The sequence below is a fragment of the Nothobranchius furzeri genome, chromosome 14 (genome assembly GCF_043380555.1).
Source record: "Nothobranchius furzeri strain GRZ-AD chromosome 14, NfurGRZ-RIMD1, whole genome shotgun sequence".
NCBI classification, from domain to species: Eukaryota; Metazoa; Chordata; class Actinopteri; order Cyprinodontiformes; family Nothobranchiidae; genus Nothobranchius; species Nothobranchius furzeri.
In genome coordinates, this window is record NC_091754.1 from 50,844,343 (window position 1) to 50,863,743 (window position 19,401).

The following is a 19,401-nucleotide window of genomic DNA, read 5'->3' on the forward strand; positions in this document are numbered from 1 at the left end:
AGACACAGAACCTCTCTCTTCCACCATCCCACCAATTATTTATTTAATCACTTTTATAACATCTAAAGGCCGAGTCGGAGTCATTTGATTTTGATAATCTGCCAACCCTGAGTCCTGATCCAATACTTCAGCAAAAAAAAAAAAAGGAAAACACATCCAAGTTCACCTTCAACTGTTTTATTATCATTTAGGTATTTTCTTCTTTATGTTTTTATGTAATTTCTTTTGTTTATCTGCCAAAAAACATCACTTGTTCACGAAGTACATTAATAAAAAAACATCTTGTGAATATTTTTAAAAATAGTGGACTTGCTCATATTTCTAACAGTTTATGTTCTCTATATGCGTCTGTATTGAGTGATGCACGTTCCCATGACGAGGCAGGCATGCGGCGCCACGGCCAGCAGGCCAGCCTCTCTCTGCACAGCACCTATAGCATCTGCAGTGAGCTTAAGTGCTACAAGTGACTGAGACACCCCGACATTTTGCTGTCAGTCGGCAATTTTTCTTTGTTTATTAGCGTATCTTTCTGTCGGCTGGCTCTGTGTTTTTCTAAGAGTTGCTGCTGTGAACTGGGACTGGTAGTGGCAAACTGGGACTTAATGGGGGCCAAAGATTAGCTTTGTTGATGCCTGTAACTCTTGCTCTGCCTTCATTAACAAAACTCATAATATTGTAAAACGTGATTCTTTGAGTAAAATAAATGACACAAACCTGGATGTGAGCGCCATGTTGTGGAGTTTCTAATGGTTAGCTTCTAAAAGACTCACTCTTCTCTCTCCCTCTTGTGAGCGGTCACAAGCTGAAGTGGGTGGGGCCAAGAATGCAATTTTTTACTATCAAACTGAAGAGATTGTTTTTTTCTGACTCAATCTCGTCTATAAGGAGACTAAGTCACGCCCATCTACTTCCGCATCACAGGTCCCCTGAAGTACAAAAAAATTAATGCAAGTCAACGGGGCTAAAAACGCTATTTTCTAATTCTGCTTGTTTTGTGCCATGGATTTCACATATGATGTCCATGAATTTTAAAGACACATTTTGATACCAAGAACGCGCTTATTTTCAAACAGGGGGAAACACTATTTTAGGTTTTGTGTGAAAATAAGTCCAGGACTACAAATGTGCTTCACGAAAGTGACGTCATGAAACGGACACGGAGGAAACTGAGGGAAAATGGCTGTAAGTTCAGTAAACTTCCCACAGGAGGAAAGAACCCCCATAAATCTGGTCATGTGGTAAGTAGCAGCTACGCTAGGGGAGAGGAGATTATGTGGTGACGTCACATATGCGACATGCCGATTTGTAGTTTGTAGTCATGGTAATTACGAACTTTTACAAGCTGATAAGTACGTGACTGGCGTGGTCGAAACACCCATCATTACTTTTCATTTAAATTGCAGTACAACATATGTGCAATCCAGGGCGTAAAGCAAAGCAAATTAGATAATAAAGTTTTTAGCCCCGTTGACTTGCATTCTTTTTTTTTCGTTCTTCTGTGGACCCATGAGCCGACCGGAAAGGGAGGAGACTTAGGCTCCTTATTTCCTGTGGTTAATGCCGGCGATGGTGATGAAGAAAACTTTCACGTTCAGCTTGTGCAACTCCGAGTGACTCGATGTATTTCTAAAAGAAAGTGGTTTCAAATGGTTTATCTGTGAATGTGACCTTTACAATAATCCAGATCCACTGTCATCATATTCTCTTTAAATCTGAATTAGAAGGTATGCAGACCTGTTATGACATTATGCCATTTTACCATCAAAACCTAAAGTCATCCCATTCTTAATCTTAAATGATTCAACAATCACATTACACATTTCTTATTTTCAAATTACTTTTCTTGTGAAGCGCCTCGTGATTTTTATCTTGTGATGTGTTATATAAATGATAGTTTCTTTTTTTCTTCATTTTTGAATAACAATTTTTTTCCCCCCACATTTTTGGTTTTTCAATTATGATATATGTATCATCATCATCATCCGTGAGAGTGGGGGTGGTGGTGGTGGTGGGGGGGGGGGGGGGTAGCACACGTTCCGCTGCTATTTCTCACCAGTATCAGTTGATGGAGGGCTATAGTTTCATTGTGCCGTTCGTGTCAGCGGACATGGTAGGGTCAGGGAGAGGGGGCGGGGCATGATGCTTAGCCTGGGGGGTGGGCAAGTAAAGCCTGGCGGGCCGCCAGGTTTATAAAGCGTTAGGGGAAACCTTATATATATATATATATATATATATATATATATATATATATATATGTATATATATATATATAATGTGTGTGTGTGTGTGTGTGTATATTGTTCTTATGTAGCGCCTCACAATTGTCATCTTGAGAGGCGCTATATAAAAAATTGTGTCTTCAATACATCTACAAATAATATGATTAGTGGAGAAAAGTAGACTAAATTCACTCAAGTGTATAATAGAACTATTGAAGGAACCTCATTCAGTGTCAAACCATAGAATTGGAAAATAAAGGACCTATTTTTAGTTATTATTGCACAACTGATGCAGTGAAAATCCCTCAAACCTTTATAAGTGCTTGTGTAACCGCTATGCACTAGAGTTTTTTCCAAGAACAGACTATTTAAAAGCCGTGATTAGAGTCACGGCTAAAGAGACAGTGGCAGCACATAGCAGTAGAACACAGACCCGTACGTGTGCTCGGTACAGTAAACCAAACATCCAGTGAAACAAAAAGACGTGAAATACGTCCAAAACTTAGAGGACAGCAATTATGACAAATAGAGAAGCAGCCATGCCAAAAGACATTCTTCCACAGATAAAAACCTCTCCACATTCAGTAAGAACAATAGAAACTTCTATTAGTCTTTGCTGCTTCACTGAAAAATACTGCACGCTCTGAAACCGTTTATCCTTCCATTTTCTTTGCCCCTTAAAAGCTGAAGTGTGATTTTCTTGCAAAGTCATCGTACATCGTGGAGAGTCTATCCAAGCATTCACACCTACAGGCAGAGAGTGTGGGAGAAAACCCACGGAGACGGTAGCTGAAGGATTATTTCTCTTTAAAAATCATAAATGCCACTTCTACTGCCATGGCCCTGTCGTTAATCATCTGTGGCTGCCTGTTTTGAAATGCTGAATGTCTTGAAGTAGATAGAAAGATTAAGACTATTCCCTCAGGGTGACATTTTAAGAATGATTTAAGACATTGCTTGGCCTTCACCGGAGACTTGTAAAAGGCCCTATGAAGGTGTGTTCAAGAAGCAAGTGAGGTGTTTTTGATATCGCACCAGATTTATGCGATTCAGGTTTCCAATTTAGTTTCATTAACCGCTAACTGATTTTAGATTTATTTTTTTTACTACATCTGAATGATTGAATACAAATTTTTCTGAACATTAACATTACACGTCTTTAGAACCGATGTTTGCCCTTTTTATAAGGAATGCTTTTAGTCATTTCAACCAGGGGTGCACAAAGTTATGGTGACTGCAATATCAATGTGTGCAATATTAATACAGTGATCCCTCGCTACTTCGCGGTTCGTTTATCGCGGATTCACGACTTCGCGACTTTCTTTGGAGCCTTATTCCAGGGAAATTCGTCGATTCGCGTTATTTTTCACCGATTTGCGTATTTTTCTATGCGAAATATCAAGAAATTCCTGTTTTTTTTCCATCAATTTCATCAAAAAAGTACATTAAAGGGTGGTTTGTTAACAGTTCTATGTAAAGGGAGGGATTTAAAAGTCTGAATACTGTACGTACCTGTTAAATAAATACTGTAAATATGGTGTCCCTACTTCGCGGATTTTCACCTATCACGGCCAGGTCTGGAACACATCTACCGCGATAAACGAGGGATCACTGTATTGCATTAAATCATATAATACATTTGGCTAAAATAATGTACAGCATTCTTATAGGCTGTCTTTCTGGTGTCTGGTAGATTTAATTTGTACTACACCTAATTTTATAGTTGATGGGTGTGTTTCCTGGCTGCGTCCCATAAGCGCAGTGTCGCTTCACTCCACTAAATTTATGCTTCAGGTCTGTTTTGTATGCACTACACTTCCAGAATGTGTCAAGCTCAGAAGCCCAGATCTGGCCAAAAGGAAGTCAAACTCTGCAGCAGTGTAAAACACCTGAAAACTTTCTAAATAAAAGTCACGTGCAGATTTCGAGTCGCTTAACCCTCCCACTGCCTTAACTTTCCCAGCGAGGAAAGTTGACCATTGAGCAGGATTGATGGTTTATCCCTTGAGGTTCATGTGGCAGGGGTGAGGTGGTGCTCACTCCTCACCCCTGCCACATGGACCCAATAATGGTCACATGGACCCAATAAGGGGTGAGGAGTGAGCACCACCTTACCAAAATCATCAATATTAGAAACAATAAAAGGCTTGACCTACTTCAGTTGTGTGTAATGACTCTTAAGATATATGAAAGTCTAATGTTTATTAGTACATTAGAGACAATAATGAACTTTATCACAATATGCAAATTTTTGAGAAGGACCTGTATATATATATATATATATATATATATATATATATATATATATATATATATATATATATATATATATATATATATATACAGGTCCTTCTAAAAAAATTTGCATATTGCATCTAGCCAGTCAGAGAGGTGACAAAGGAGGTATCTTCCTTGGACATACTACGATTCCAAATTATGCTCCTGTGAAATTCTCCACACTTGGCCGTTCTCCTCCGTGCCTCCTGGCAACGCCCACTTTCTTAGCCTTTTTCAAATTCTAACTAGGGGAGGAGTTACGTTTTCTGATGGTATGCAGTCCCTCTTTAATGAGTCATTCAGAGCTATAACAACAGGCTAACAGCAAGAACAATACTTCCTGTAATCCTGGAGCCATATTACCATATTAAATGTAGTAAGTGCTCCCAACCATAAAACACACAAGAGTGCCAACACCAGATATGACAATGTATTTACCTACTTATCAACTGACACGTCTTTGGTTGTCATCTAGAATCTTCTGGTGCTGATCCATAAATGGTAACAGCCATGAAACTCACAGAACGGCAGTGTGAAAGTGATTGCAGTAACCCAGTTAGACCACAGGATGCTATTCTTACATACTGCACCTTTAATGTTCACCTCTTGACAGAACAAGTCTTTCAGTTGTTAAAAAAAGGTGGAAAGGTCATCTGTTTTTCCACTCAAAGGTGTCCAGTTACCCACAAGGCTTTCATTATGCCGTATAAACTGCTAGAAATGACATGAAACAGGAGTATTTCCCGTATCTCTGTTCATGAACTGGAGGTTTACTACACTGTGTAATACCTTCTTGTGTTGAAAAGGTGACACAACACATTAAAGAAGAGCCAGAAAAAAAAAACAAATACACAAAGCCTTCTTTAAATTACTACAAGATGATACATCAAATTTTAATAAAGGTCTGCTGATTCTAAATGACGCTTGTGGGGAAAACAACTCCTTCCCAACACACACAACCGAACAATGAGGTGCGTGTAATTAAGCTGTAAATCTGCCGTTCTCCCGATCCAAAATGCTTTGTGTCAACCTTGGTTGTGACAGAATCAGTGACAAGCAATCTGTCACCTGCTTCAGGTTTGGGCTTAAATATTTCAGCAGCCTTCAGGAAAAGTGCTGAAGCGGCTCGGTGCGAATTCTGCTGCTTAGCAATTAAAAAGAATCGGGAAGTCGTGGAGACAGCAAAAGGTGTGTGGATCAACTTCCTTACATAAACTTTAACGTGGAGCTTCGTAGTTAGGGCAAAAAACTCAGCATGCAGCCAATTATCACCGGAAAAAAAGGAATATTAGAATTTATCTGCTTTTCTTAACAAATTAACCTAAGAAAGCTCCGTGCTCAGTTACATTCACGTTCCATGTCTTCATTACGCAACACAAAAAATATAAAAATAAATAAAAAAACAGGTGCATGAGCAAATTTCACCAGCTTTCAGCAAAAGTGATGAATAGTATTTTCTTACCTGTGACTGAGAGCTCTGTAGTCCTCCGAACAACAAAATTCCCAAAAGGCAGTTCGCAGGTGTAATTCCCAATGTCATCCTCCCTCACTTCTTGGATGGACAGAATGTCCCTTCTTCTTTCTATGGTTTGCCTCCACTGCTTTGGCTTGCATTCCTTTTATTTAAATAAAAGAGATAAAAGCAGGAGATGTGGTTTGTTAGTAAAAAAAAAAAAATACTCCAAATTAATCCAAATTCAAATTAAAAACTATGTATCTGCAACACAAAAAATGTAGTCTTCAGAATTTGCTTCAGCTTTCAAAAGGACAGGATGAACAGAGGCGGATTTAGCAATTTGGGGGCCCAAGGCGAACACAGACATGGGGCCCCTTACACTAAATTTTCGACAGTCTTACCTTTAACTGGATTTGCCAAACTCTCCCCTCTTCTGACATGAGTTATTTTCCCTTTTTATTAGTCCTCCTTTTTTTTTCCTGTATTTCCCTCCCTTTGAGCGCTTTCAATATTTGCTCTGCTTTCTTTTTCCTGTCAGTGCTCCTGTGCTTTTGCCTTTGTTTACTTTTTCTATTTTCCATGTTGGTCTATGTTTTTCTCCCTTTAAACATTTTCCATTGTCTTTCCTTTATTGCTTCCTTTAGTGTTTACATCGAAAAACGACGTCACTTTCAGAAGTGAAAATAAAAGCTTTTATGAAGCATGCTGCTTCTTTCTCTTATTGGAGCCACTAGGATAACTCCATTTCATGCTTAATGTTTTGACTATCGCTTTGAGTTTGTTACGAACGCTCCAGAACCTCTCAAAACGTCATTCTCACTGCCATCCAATACATCCATGCATGCAATGTTTGACGCCTGACCACCGTCATCTTAAAATTCGCATAACTCTGCCTCAGTACTGTTAACTTGCCCCACCTTTGGTCCACTCTGCTGGACCTCTCATCTCCATTTTTTCTCCTGTTGAGAACATACAGCCTGGCGCCCTCTGCTGTTACGGGGGCGAAATGGTTCGACCCCGATTATAAGACACCCCACATTTTAAAATTATTTTCAATGAACAAAAACCTTGTTTTATATTTGGGTCAATACAGTACTTTATTTTGTAACTTTTGCATACATACAAAGTGTCATATCCAGTGTTAGCACACACTGATGTTTTGGTTTAGTCGGGTGTATGTTTGGATTTTGCGACATGCGGCGTGGGACGTTTTACGGCACCACGGAAGTTTGGGACCTGAAGCTGTAGTAGTGTGCGTGTGTTAGAGCTGTTATTAAAGTGAACATAACAGTACAGTCTCTTCATTCACTTCACACGAAGTAAAATAGTGCACAGACTGTTGTAATGCTGGCAACACTTTGCTGTTTTTCGCTTAAATGTTGTTTGGAGGTTCAATGTTGTGTCAACAAATTTTATTTTCTAATGAATTTCCAGGATTTAGTTTCTTCATTAATTAACTGGCTGAAATGGTTGGTTATAAGTTGAGAAACAAAATTGCAGAAACAATAACTTTTATGTCAACCACATAAAATTTGTATGAGAATTTCACATGAGTCAAAACACTGAAAAAACAGGGAAATTTGTGCACAAATCTCATAAATTATTCCTAAACTGTTTGCAAATATTCTCATTTTTAATACACTCTTGCACATGGAATACCTATCAGTTTGCTGGTGTCACTGGTCACCAACACCTCCCAAAGTTGTCTCATATTTCTTTCAATTTCTGATTTACGGAAACCAAACAGTGTTCCAGGCCCCTGTTACCACTAGAGAAAGCTTGTTTATCATTTTGTTTTTCAATTTGGTTTAAAAAAAACTGTTTCAATGTTTTATGATAGTTAAAGTAGAATAACACAGCCTCATTATCTAATTTTTTATACATCAAAGTCAAAGATCTGCTTATAACTACAGCAGACATTTAACTTATGTGCACAAGAGAAGAAAGTAAGTAAAGATTTTCAGGAACAGCTTAGACCCTTCAGGTTTTTGGACCACCTGAGGTACAGAAAACTGGGTCACTGGGTTGGCCTCTCAGAATTTAATCAGCCACAAGCCAAATGAGAGCCAGTATGTGGAGGCCGAGAGGCCCGCAGTCATCATCTGTTATTTTAATTTGATTTTTTGGAGAGCAAAGTGACTTGGCCATCTAATTCTGCAGACTAACATTTGATGAAATAATCTATGAGCTGCAGTTAGCAGTTCTGTCAACGTGGTCTGTCGGGCATAGTGGCTCTGACTGGGTCAGCTAAAACCTGGGACCCGCACCTTTTTATTGGGAGCATTGAGTTGAAAATACAGGAAGATGTCTCAATGTATGTTTAAAAGAAATATTTTTAGGGTGTTGATGTCCGTTAATAGTTAAAAATGAAAATGCCATTTGAATTAGGGTTGCTTGATTTAATTAACATGTGTATTGCAATATCAGTGTGTGTAATATCATTATTGCTAAGAACAAATTGGACTGCAATAGTTTTATACTTAAAGTGACAATGTGTAGTTTTTACAATTAATCTCTGGAAATATCAACTGAAATGTTGTTGTAAATAAGATGCCCAGTTGTTGAAACATATTAGCGGTTTCACAACATGTAACTATAAAAATCGAGTCTAAAATACATGGGAACGGGTCTAAGTCTCTGGGCGACGCCATATTGGCTGCCATGTTTCCTTCTACGGATGCCCATGAGGGCAGACAGCAATTACTGATTTGTAACAAATGGTTACAAAACGTTCAGCATTAATAAACACGCTTTTATACATTTACCTCTTCACTAATCGCAAGTGATGAAAGGGAATAGGATGTTCTTGTTGTTTTGCTGGAGGTTGCACTCCCAAGGATTTTTGACTCTAATGGGCATCTGTTGGCAATGTCTTACTTGAACACAAAAATAATGCTTGCTTGCAATGATTTAGGTATCTACTGCCCCCTATCGCCAGGCAAACTACACACTGTCACTTTAAGTGAACACATTAACATAATATCTGTCCAATCAGATACTTTTACAGCCTATGTTGCTCAGGCCTAGCTTAGGTGATCATGAACCATAAATATTACAGTAACTGATATTATCATAACATTCAACATTAAAGTGACAGTGTGTAATATCCCTGGCAATTGGGGGGCAGTACATACCTAAATCACTGCAAGCAAGAGGTATTTTTGTGTTTGAGTGAGACCTTACCAACGGATGGCCATTAGGGCCAAAAATCCCTGGGAGCTCAACGTCCAGCAAAATGACAAGCACATCACATTCCCTTTTATCATTGGCAGTGAGCGGAGATAAATGTGTACAATAACATGTATGCATGGTAAAAGTTTTGTAGTAATTTGTCACAAATCAGTAAATGTATTTGGTCCTCATGAGCTCCCGTAGACGGAAACATGGTGTCACCCAGAGACTTCGACCCTCTTCCTTTTATTTTAGACCCGATTTTTATGTTTAAATGTTATGAAGCCACCAATACTTTTCAACAATTGGGCATCATTTATCTTATTTCAACACCATTTCGATGGATGCTTCCAGAGACTATGTCTGTTTAAGATGAAGATGATTATTTCTAATATCAAGCAGCCAAAAACCCAGAATGCCACTAGGTTGGGGCTGTTTGTGAGGGTTCTCAATTTATGTGTTAATCTGGGGGGTCTTTCTGTTGTGTCGAAAAAAAACAATTATGCGACGTCATCCTATGTATGCAAATATATAGACTTGCCATGGCCATGACCCATAGACAGAGCTTTGTCAGAGGATGAAATAAACATTTGTTTCTGCACACAATTGGACAGCGCTAGGACCAACCAGATCAACAAACATGAGGTATTCATCACTACAGGTTACTTAATTGTTTGCCATAGCAAATGCTCTCCAAAAGTTAAAGGCCAGTGAGATATGGACTTTCCTAAATGCTGTTTAACCTGAATACAACACAATTACAATCAAGAATAAATCCCAGTGAGAGTTGGACTCCGCCAAGGCTGCCCTTTGTCACTGATTCTGTTCATAACCTTTATGGACAGGATTTCTAGGCACAGCCAAGGTGTTGAGGGTTTTCATTTTGGTGGCCTAGGGATCAGGTCTCAGCTTTTTGCAGATGATGTGGTTCTGTTGGCTTGATCAGAATGTGATATTTGGCTTTCGCTGGAGCGGTTCGCAGCCGAGTGTGAAGCAGCTGGGATGAGAATCAGCTCCTCTAAATCTGAGACCATGGTCTTGAGTCGGAAAAGGGTAGAATGCCTTTCACCAGGTCAGGGATGAGGTCCTGCCCCAAGTGGAGGAGTTTAAGTATCTCAGGGTCTTGTTCACGAGAGAGGGAAAGCTGTAGCATGAGATTGATAGGTGTACTGGTGCTGCATCTGCAGTACTGCGGGCATTGTACTGGTCTGTCGTGGTGAAGAGAGCTGAGTCAGAAGGCGAAGCTCTTGATTTACCAGTAGATCTATGCTCCTACCCTCACCTATGGTCATGAGCTTTGGGTAGTGACCGAAAGAACGAGATCGTGGATACAAGCGCCCAAAATGAGTTTTCTTCGCAGAGTGGCTGGGCTCTCCCTTAGGGTGAGAAGCTCGGTCATCCGGAAGGGGCTCGGAGTAGATCCGCTGCTCCTCCACATCGAGAGGAGCCAGTTGAGGTGGCTCGGGCACCTGATTAGGATGCCTCCTGGACGCCTCCCTGATGAGGTTTTCCGGGCACGTCCAACCAGGAGGAGGCCTAAAGGAAGACCCAGGACACGTTGGAGGGACTATGTCTCTCACCTGGCCAGGGAACACCTTGGGATTTCCCCGGAAGAGCTGGCCCAAGTGGCTGGGGAGAGGGAAGTCTGGGCCTCTCAACTTAGGCTACTGCCCCCGCGACCCGACTCCAGATAAGCAGAAGAAAATGGATGGATGGAACAAATCACATTAAATAGTGTGCAACTATATAAGAAAATCATTTGTCTTACCTTGTACCATACTATTTCAGGTTCCACCCCCGGCTGTACATAATCCTCAATGTTTGGGCAGGTAATCTCTTTGCTTTTGCTTAGTTCTGCCTTCTCAAAGAACCTCATTTTAGAGTTGTAACAGAGCTCTGTGTCGTTCTCCGCCACCGTGAGAGACATGGACACCTTCATGCAGTACGTGGAGTTCCTGCAATGAAAGATAACTTTTACTCATTGATCAGATGTAAATTCCATTCATTTCTACATTCTTACAACATTTTCTGCTACAAATGAATGACAAATGCATAAAAAGCCTACAAGAGGTGGTTTTGTTTGTTTTTGTGTAAATTCCGTGTCTAAATGTGTACGTTTCAAAGGCAAGGAGATTGGTGGGTGATGTGGAGCAACAGCTCTTAATGTCAACATCTCCTGGAGATTGATGGGGCTCCTTTTGTTTTCCCGCATTAGGCAGATATAGTGTCAGCTACAGTTGCAGAAAATTACTTTGCTACAAGCGATATACTGTAACATCTCAGGTCATATACATAAAGACAAGAGTTTATAATGCGGGGATAAGAGAGGGTGTAAAATGAAAGATTACTTGTAACATCTGGAGAGTTCATGCTTGCCTGTTTCCAAAAATAATGGTTAGAATTCATCGTCAGTGGAACAAACATTTGATACCACTGCTTGGTGGTCATGCTTTACAATTCTTTCTTCTCTGTGTGGAACTGGATATTTAGAAATACAACCCACAGTATGAAACTCTTTCTGGGAACCACGAGTGTTTTTGCTGCTGAATTTGTGAATTTTTACATACATTTACCAATAGATTTCCTCCTTTTAATGAATCTAGGTCTATTTTTTTCCAGTACTTGATTTCGTTAGCGAGTTTGGGATTGCAATATTGTTGGATTGGATGAGAAGGTTTTTCACGGTGGTCGGACTCTACCATCTCCATCATTTTTCACCAATCTTGTAAGACCCGTTGATTTTTGAAGAGCTGAATTGAAGCCCAGTAGGCGTCTCCCACCACCACCATCTTGGCTTGCATGCATCTCATCACTCCCAGAAAATATAAAAATGGAGCAGAAAGTGGGGCTGTGAGGCCAGATGATTGATATCCCAAAAACTCTGAGAAAATGTAGCTACACGCTAATCAAAGTTAACAGAGGTTGGCGAGTACTTTCAGGCAGAAAACCTTGTTATATCTTCTGTGAAGTTGGCATTTTTAACAGTGGGAGTCAATGGATGTTGCTCCTTTCTGGTGCCAGCCCCAGGAGGATGAGGGGGGAACTGCAATTTTTGTCACTTCCGATGTCGGTACCAGATCGGCTTGGGGTCCTGCGTCTGCAAACTACGTCACAGTAGATGACTGGCTGAACGTAAGACTTAAAGAAGTCACGGTACTATGTTCGTAAAAGTTACTTTAGCACGTTGACAATGATGATTTTGATGGGTCGGAACGAATTTACGGTTGTATTCCCAAACTCTACATTGTTCGGAAAAACTAGGTTTGAATTTCCAAAGGAAGTGTAAAATAAAAGCTAAGATATCAACTGATAAATGATGACCCTCAAAAGCTCTTGATTTTGATGAAATGGAGCAAAATTAAATATAGGAACTTTATTGAAAAGACACCTAGCAACATTTTGAATGAATGTATTTACATAACAACTAAGGAAATATAATTCCACATTAATACAAACAGATATGGCTTCACATATAAGAGCTGTTGTGTTTTGTTTGGCCGTGTGATGTTGGTTTTATGTAGTTTCACATTCTTTACAAAACAAAGATAATATGGTGTTTTAGTAACAAATTACAATTATTAAGAAATATTTAGGTGGTAACAAACAAGAATTTATTAACGAAACTGCCGACGTCTCCAAAACTTAAGTGTGAAAGCTGAGCGGATTTGCTGTAATGTGACGTCATCAGCGAGCGCAGGACCCCGAGCAGATCAGGTACCGACACCGTGTTGGCTTCCCTTTTGGCTTCACTTAGTGAAAATCAATTGATTGCTTCCTGAAATTTTTGTTAAAATATGTTTGGTACTTCAAAAGATATCCTGCTAACAGTTAAGAGTTGATTTACAGTAGTTGAGGACAAAGTTTTAGGTCAAGATCCTGCAAAAGGTGCAGTGCTCTGAAAGAGTGTTGGTTGCTGCGACACCAAATTACAACTTACCATCTGTCTGGCCTTTTTCTTTTACGTGTTACCTAATGTTGATCAGTTAGGTTCATCAGTTACAAACATACACCCAATAGCCCTTGTAGACGGTGGACTGTATCACTTGACTTTAGAAAGTATTTAAAGCAAGGCTGCTTTCCATTCTTTGAGGAAGTTGTACTTGCAACTACTTTCTTTGGTGAAAACAAACTTTCTGAGAGTTTCGTTAAAACTAGTCAGCAGTAAAGACTAGTAAAAACTAGGTATGTTCACACCAAGTTTCTACTAAAGCACCTGTATTGGTTTGTACTCATCTCTGTAGTCTACATTTGTACTAATCAATTATCGGTATTGCTCTTTCATCGGGAGCACCTGTCGTTAAATACTAAGCCAATCCTAGCTGAGCATTTTCATGTGTTTATTCAGGAGCTTGTAACGATCCCGATCACATCTATTCCTGCCCAGCATAAAGTCTAAGATTGGACCAGCTGCCTGAGTAATTCTTAACAGAACATAAAAATCCATTTCCGTATCGATTCGCTGAGAAAGTCGCGCTATTTCAAGGAGGAGATAAGAAGCAAAGGTTGTGGATGATCAATGAATTCGATGGAAGCACCTTTTCTTTGCTCAAACTGCCTAATAAGACTGTCACAGTTGACAAGCACTCTCCAGCAAATCCCCCCTGGTTTAAAGACCAAACAAATTGGCAGCATTTAGGAAAATCTCACTGCTAATTTTCCAACCAAAGCTGGTCACACAAATTGAGCTGAATCAACAAACAATTACAAATATGTTAAATCCAAGCATAATTGCACGGTATTAACAGCCTCGTGGATTAGTGCAACACACGCTGGTCTTCAGCTTTACAATCCCTTGCCCCTTCGACTGGCCGGCTCCTCGTGTGACAAGAGCTTTTTCATGATGCAAATGTGACATGATGTGGAGATTATCTCAGACAACTTCTACCAGATGGACACCTGTGCAAATGAGATCCCACGGGTGCGCTCTGGTTTCTATGAAATATTCTGAGCCTTGCTGATAAACTCGCCGGCTGGAGGAGAGAGAAGGAGAAAAAAAATGGTGTCATCTGCTCGGCTTGAGTGATTGATGGTGTGAGCCAACACTTTGTCCTACGGTGTCTTTCCAACATTTCACATCCATCACAACACCTTCAGAGGCTGAGGAGTCGTGCCTATTTGCTCAGCGGGAATCAAACAACAATCAAGGAGCCTTTTAAAGAGAATAAGCAGAAAACCACCCCGCTGCAGCACATCCCAGAGACGTAATTGCACACGGTGCCCTGAGTATTTGTTAAAGTCGGTACAGTTACAGTGGTAACAGGCGGGATGACACCATGGCATTAATGGGGGAGCGTGTCAGTCCGATGTGTCAAAGGAAAGCAGATATGCAACGCTGGGGCAATGATAGATGGTATCCTGCATACATCATCCTGTAGATGTGTCAGCCTGACAGCTATGGGATACAGCTGGAGGGCAGGCAGAAGGTTTGAGATGCAATGTGCAGCAAATTCACTGAAATTAGGTGCAATGGCCAGTTAGGAGTTTAGAAGGCTGGTGGGAAAGTGTTGACACCGCTGGCTCTTGTGCCTTAAACCTGCAGATATATTCGACCTTCATGTATTGATTGATTATAAATCTACCCCAGCAGAAGGTTAAACTGAAGGAAACCTGCCCCTTAACTTAGCAACTCCTCCATTTCATATTAAATAATAGGCTACAGCATAGATTTGATGAATCTCATGAGAATCAAGGGTACCTGTGGGGGAATTAATGAGCTAGTTTAATGAATATCTTAATTAAACAAACTGTGCCCTAATAGTCATTGGATAATGAAATAATTGCAGATTAATTACAGATGACTTTCAAATAATGATAATGTTCTTGGAGAAGTGTCCTAGAGAGAAGCAAAGGTGCAATGGTTAGCTTCAAGTAAAGCTTTCTATATCAAGGCAAATCAGCCGATCACAGATGCTAATCTTTTGGGGATAGATTTTAACCTTTGCTTCACTTTATACTAAACTAATATTTACGTCTTTAACCCTTTGATGCATAATGGTCACTACAGTGGACAGGTACTCAAAATTGTTATTTATTTATTTATTTTTGCTATTAAGCACAGCTGTTGAAGACTTTATTGCATTTGAGCCCCTCGATTTGGACTTCAGTAAGCCAAGTCAACATATTTCATGTTCTGAATGCACGCTGTCCACTGAGGTGGACATGTAATAAACTATTTGTAAATTATAAAATTTTACAAAAAATATTTGTTGAAATTTGTTTCATCCACATCTAAAGATGAATGAAAAAAATTGATAAAAAAAATCATGGTTGAAGATTTCATAATTCATGCATCAATGGGTTGAAATTTAGATGAGTGGAAAGGTTACTAAAGCAGTTGCTGTTAGCTTAAATTGATCATTTATAACTGGAATGACAAACTCATTGCTAGCTAGGTAGCTAAGACTGTGACAGTGACCAAAGTGGATAACTGTAGTCCTAAAATTCTTCCTATTTAAAAAAAAAACTTTTTAAACTAATGTGGATAGGATTCTGTGCGCATTTATTGTTACTTACATAGATTCAGAGTGGATTGAGCAGCTAGCTGTAGCACTTCCTGTAAAATCGACTTGACTTCCTGCTGGACTTCAATATTTCACCAAAATAACCACATAAGGCACATTTGATAAAGTAAAGGTTTCTAAGAAAGTATTCATTTTAACTACAAATTGTCTGACATTAGAGTTCTTTTGAAAAGGCACTTTGGCCTGGCCATTAGTCGTTAGCTCCTCAAATAAACTTATTTTCACAAATCTAGGGATGAGTGGGTAGAATCAAAATTTTTTGTCAATTTTTATGACAAAATCCCAGATGGCAGCATTGTTGGGAGCTCTCCAGATACATGTTTCAGCCTTGCACCTAACAAAAACATGCCCGTTAGGTTGACAGGCAACGAGGAGTAAATGGCTGTTAGTCTGTGTTTGTGTACGCCAGGAAGATTACATTAAAAAATAAACTTTCAGAGCCATTGTCCTACGGTCTACGTCATTTAGAACAGACATTACTGTTGCAAAGCAACCTGAGTCAGTAGTAGACTTGAGATTCTGTTATCCAGTCCGAGGTGAGATGTCCAAATATCAGGAAATAAGACTCCATATCCTGTCGTCTGAAGCTACTTTCTCCTCTGGCTAAATTATTTGTGCTGAAACAGGCACATCAGACCTTTAGTTCCCCAGAGTAAAACTTACAAGGCAATTGTTCCTAATAGAGACCACTAAATACGAGTGAAGGAACTCTTTAAGTCAAATAACATTTGAATCTACTGTCGAAATTGTGCAATAGATATAATGTTAGCGACAACCCTACAATCGCTCTGTCAACACGTTCTAATCGTCAAGGATCTTCATCATCATCTAACCCACCCATTCTCCAAGCTGATGTAATTCAAAAAGCTACCAATACCAGGTAAGATTAAATGTGTCTTTCTAATCTCGACATGCTTGAAATCAGCTTGGAGTTTCAACAATCTATACATCGGACTGTGAAAAGATTAGTGATGAATGTTTCCGTGGAGTTTCTAAAGCTAGAGAACGATGACTGGATTTGACAAATGTAGCCAAGACTTAAAAATAAATGGCCAAGAGTGTAACGGACCAAAGTTCAGACTGTTCAAACTGTGCTAAAAATGTTGAGCGGTAAAAAAGTGACCTTTTGATGCCGAGATTTATCTATGTCATTCCGTATACACAACACCCGCCATGATGCAGCCAGAAATGGAGGCCGACTGATATATCAAATTTTTCTATATCGGCCAAAATTCTTTTTAAAATCCGATTAAAAATTTTAAAAAATAAATTTAAAAATCAGGCATCTGTGCAGCCAACTGCCACCACTACTAGACTGAAGAAAGGACCTGAAGGACCCGACACATGTTTTTTTTTAAATGTTTTGAGTTTGTTTTATATTTGAAGCTTAATAAATATTAAGAGATTTATTGAGTTAAGTCACCCCCAAATCAACTTTTTGGCTGATTAACTATATAAATAAGCATCTAATTGTGCTGCAGACGCGTCAAGTCAATAATTTGGCACTTTAGTGCATCTTAGTTCAAATTTAAATATTCTGCCTAAAACTGTCAGTGTTGTGCTGTTGTCAGGTAAAAACTCTGCACTACATTTGATTTTAAATCTGCCATCGCTATTGGCTAAGAGGTACCCGCTGACGTTAACTGGTACATTATGATGTCACACTGTTGTTGTGAACCTGTGTGTGTATTTGTTAGCGGCTCCACCCTCTCGGTCTGCCAGGCAACAGCATTTGTTGCATTTTTCAAACATGAAGAAGAAGAAGAAGAAAATATAATTTCTATAGCGCCTCTCAAGATAAAAATCACGAGGCGCTTCGCTAAAACAAAACATGTAAAAACATAAAAAATAATTTAGAAAATGGTTAAAAAATATATTTAAAATGAGCAAAAAATAGACAATTGTGAGAAAAAAAATATGTTAAGAAAGAGAGAGAGTGACTAGGAAGGAGGAAAATCAGTGGGGAGAGCAGAATAAAGAGAGTGGTGAAGGTCATGCAAAAGCCAGCTTGAACAAGTGAGTCTTCAGCTGCTTTTTAAAGGAGACCACTGAGTCCACTGATCTCAGGCTCAGGGGGAGGGAGTTCCAGAGTCTGGGGGCCATGAAGTGGGAGTGGAGTAAGACTCTGGTAGGGGGTGACTTGCTCTTTAATTTATATTGCACACAGTGAGTGTTCAGTTGTCTTTCACATTCAATGTGCTGCTAGAACATATATATCAGCCTTAATAATCGACTTGAGATATCGGCCATTGGCAACAAAATTCTTTAAAAACCGACATCGGCCTTTTAAAAAAACATGTCGGTCTGCCTGTAGTCAGAAGCTTTACCAACCCGAGGCTTCGCACCACCATATCTGTCCATATAAAGCCAAGATTACCTAGAACAAGATGGAGCCTGCCCAGTTATCTTAAATCAGTGTTGTATAGTCCCAGCATTATTTATGGCCAGAGTGAAGGTCACAGTGAGCAGTGGGAAGACTGGTGCTCCTACCTGTGGAGCCAGCTCATAACTCACCTGTCAACTCTAGCACCAAGCCCAGGATGATTAAGCACCCTGGCTCCCCAAATCTGACTGTGGGTTAACTGGCTCCTACTTAGACCCTGTCGGAAAGTGTAGCACTCGACTGCCGTGCAGGAACAAGAGACTTTGTTCTCAGTTACAAACCATTTGTCTCCTCTCACTCGCTCTGTCTCTACTTTGAGTTTGTCCCACTCCCCCTTTTTCTTGGTAGCAAACAATTTCACAGGGAGTGACACTGTCCTCTTTAACAGTTCAGCCTCGTCACGCAGCCTGAATCTGTCCTCATGCTTGTATTTACAAATACTAAAGTACAGAAACAGGATAAAGGTAGACAAAGAGAATCAGTGATCTATGCAACATTCAGTTCCAACAAAACCAAAGAAAAGCATTCACTGGTCTTTGGAAATATAAAGTAATAAGCTGCAACAAGTTATGATTTTAATCTTAAAGCCATTAGAAATGTGAAAATGTATAAAGTTGAATGATGCAAATGTGTGAAAATCATTTAAAACTCAACCTTTCATATCCAAGAAAACCTCCTTTACACTCCAACTCCAACAGAACGGCGCTCTCCCCTTCCATTCTGGACTTAAGTTAGTCAAAATACGCTAAATATGGTGATTTTCTTGATCACACACAAAAAAAAGTATTTTATCCAAGAGTCTTCAGGAAGGTTCTGTACTTGAATCCAGTTTTATGCCGTTAGGTACCAAGACGCTTTGTCTGGGAACAATCCTGAAACTCTTAGTAAGTTCTGCTGAATTCCTGGCAACAGAAACACAATAAATGCTTGAAAATGAAAATAAAAACTTTCTATGACTAACATGTATGTTCACTTGATTTTCCACAATGACTTAAAGGGGCATTATGGAAGTTTGACAGCCAAAACATGTATAGAAATAATAAATGTCTTCTTCATACATTCTCCTGCAATGCCCTGGTCCTGTAGAATGAGCCCTGGCATTTTTACTGTGATTGCCTGTTTTTCTGTAAAATCACAGAAAAAGAGAGCTGCTCGGGTCGAGCAGGCTGCTTCATGCGCGTTCACGCTCAGGCATAGCTTCCAGCTTCCAACTTGGATGTCTTTTCATTTTTTGTCTTTGCTGAAGGATCGGATTGGGACTCGGTATCTGCAGATACTCAAAATCAAATGACTCAGACTCGGACGGGAGCAGATAAATGTGAATGGGACATCCTTAGCCCATGCAGCTATTAAAAACACTATTTCCTATTGTGC

General features: G+C 39.7%; 1 protein-coding gene across 3 annotated transcripts in view; it reads right to left on the reverse strand.

The window, feature by feature from the left end:
* LOC107381071 (interleukin-1 receptor accessory protein-like 1) overlaps positions 1–19,401 on the reverse strand; it is a 507,698-nt gene that overhangs the window by 217,454 nt on the left and 270,843 nt on the right. For all 3 annotated transcript variants that reach the window (XM_054743445.2, XM_015952561.3, XM_015952560.3), the window contains 2 exons: positions 10,892–11,078; positions 5,959–6,112 (listed from right to left, as the gene is read on the reverse strand). In XM_054743445.2, the coding sequence (XP_054599420.1) occupies positions 5,959–6,112; positions 10,892–11,078 (341 nt within the window). The remainder of the gene's footprint in view (positions 1–5,958; positions 6,113–10,891; positions 11,079–19,401) is intronic.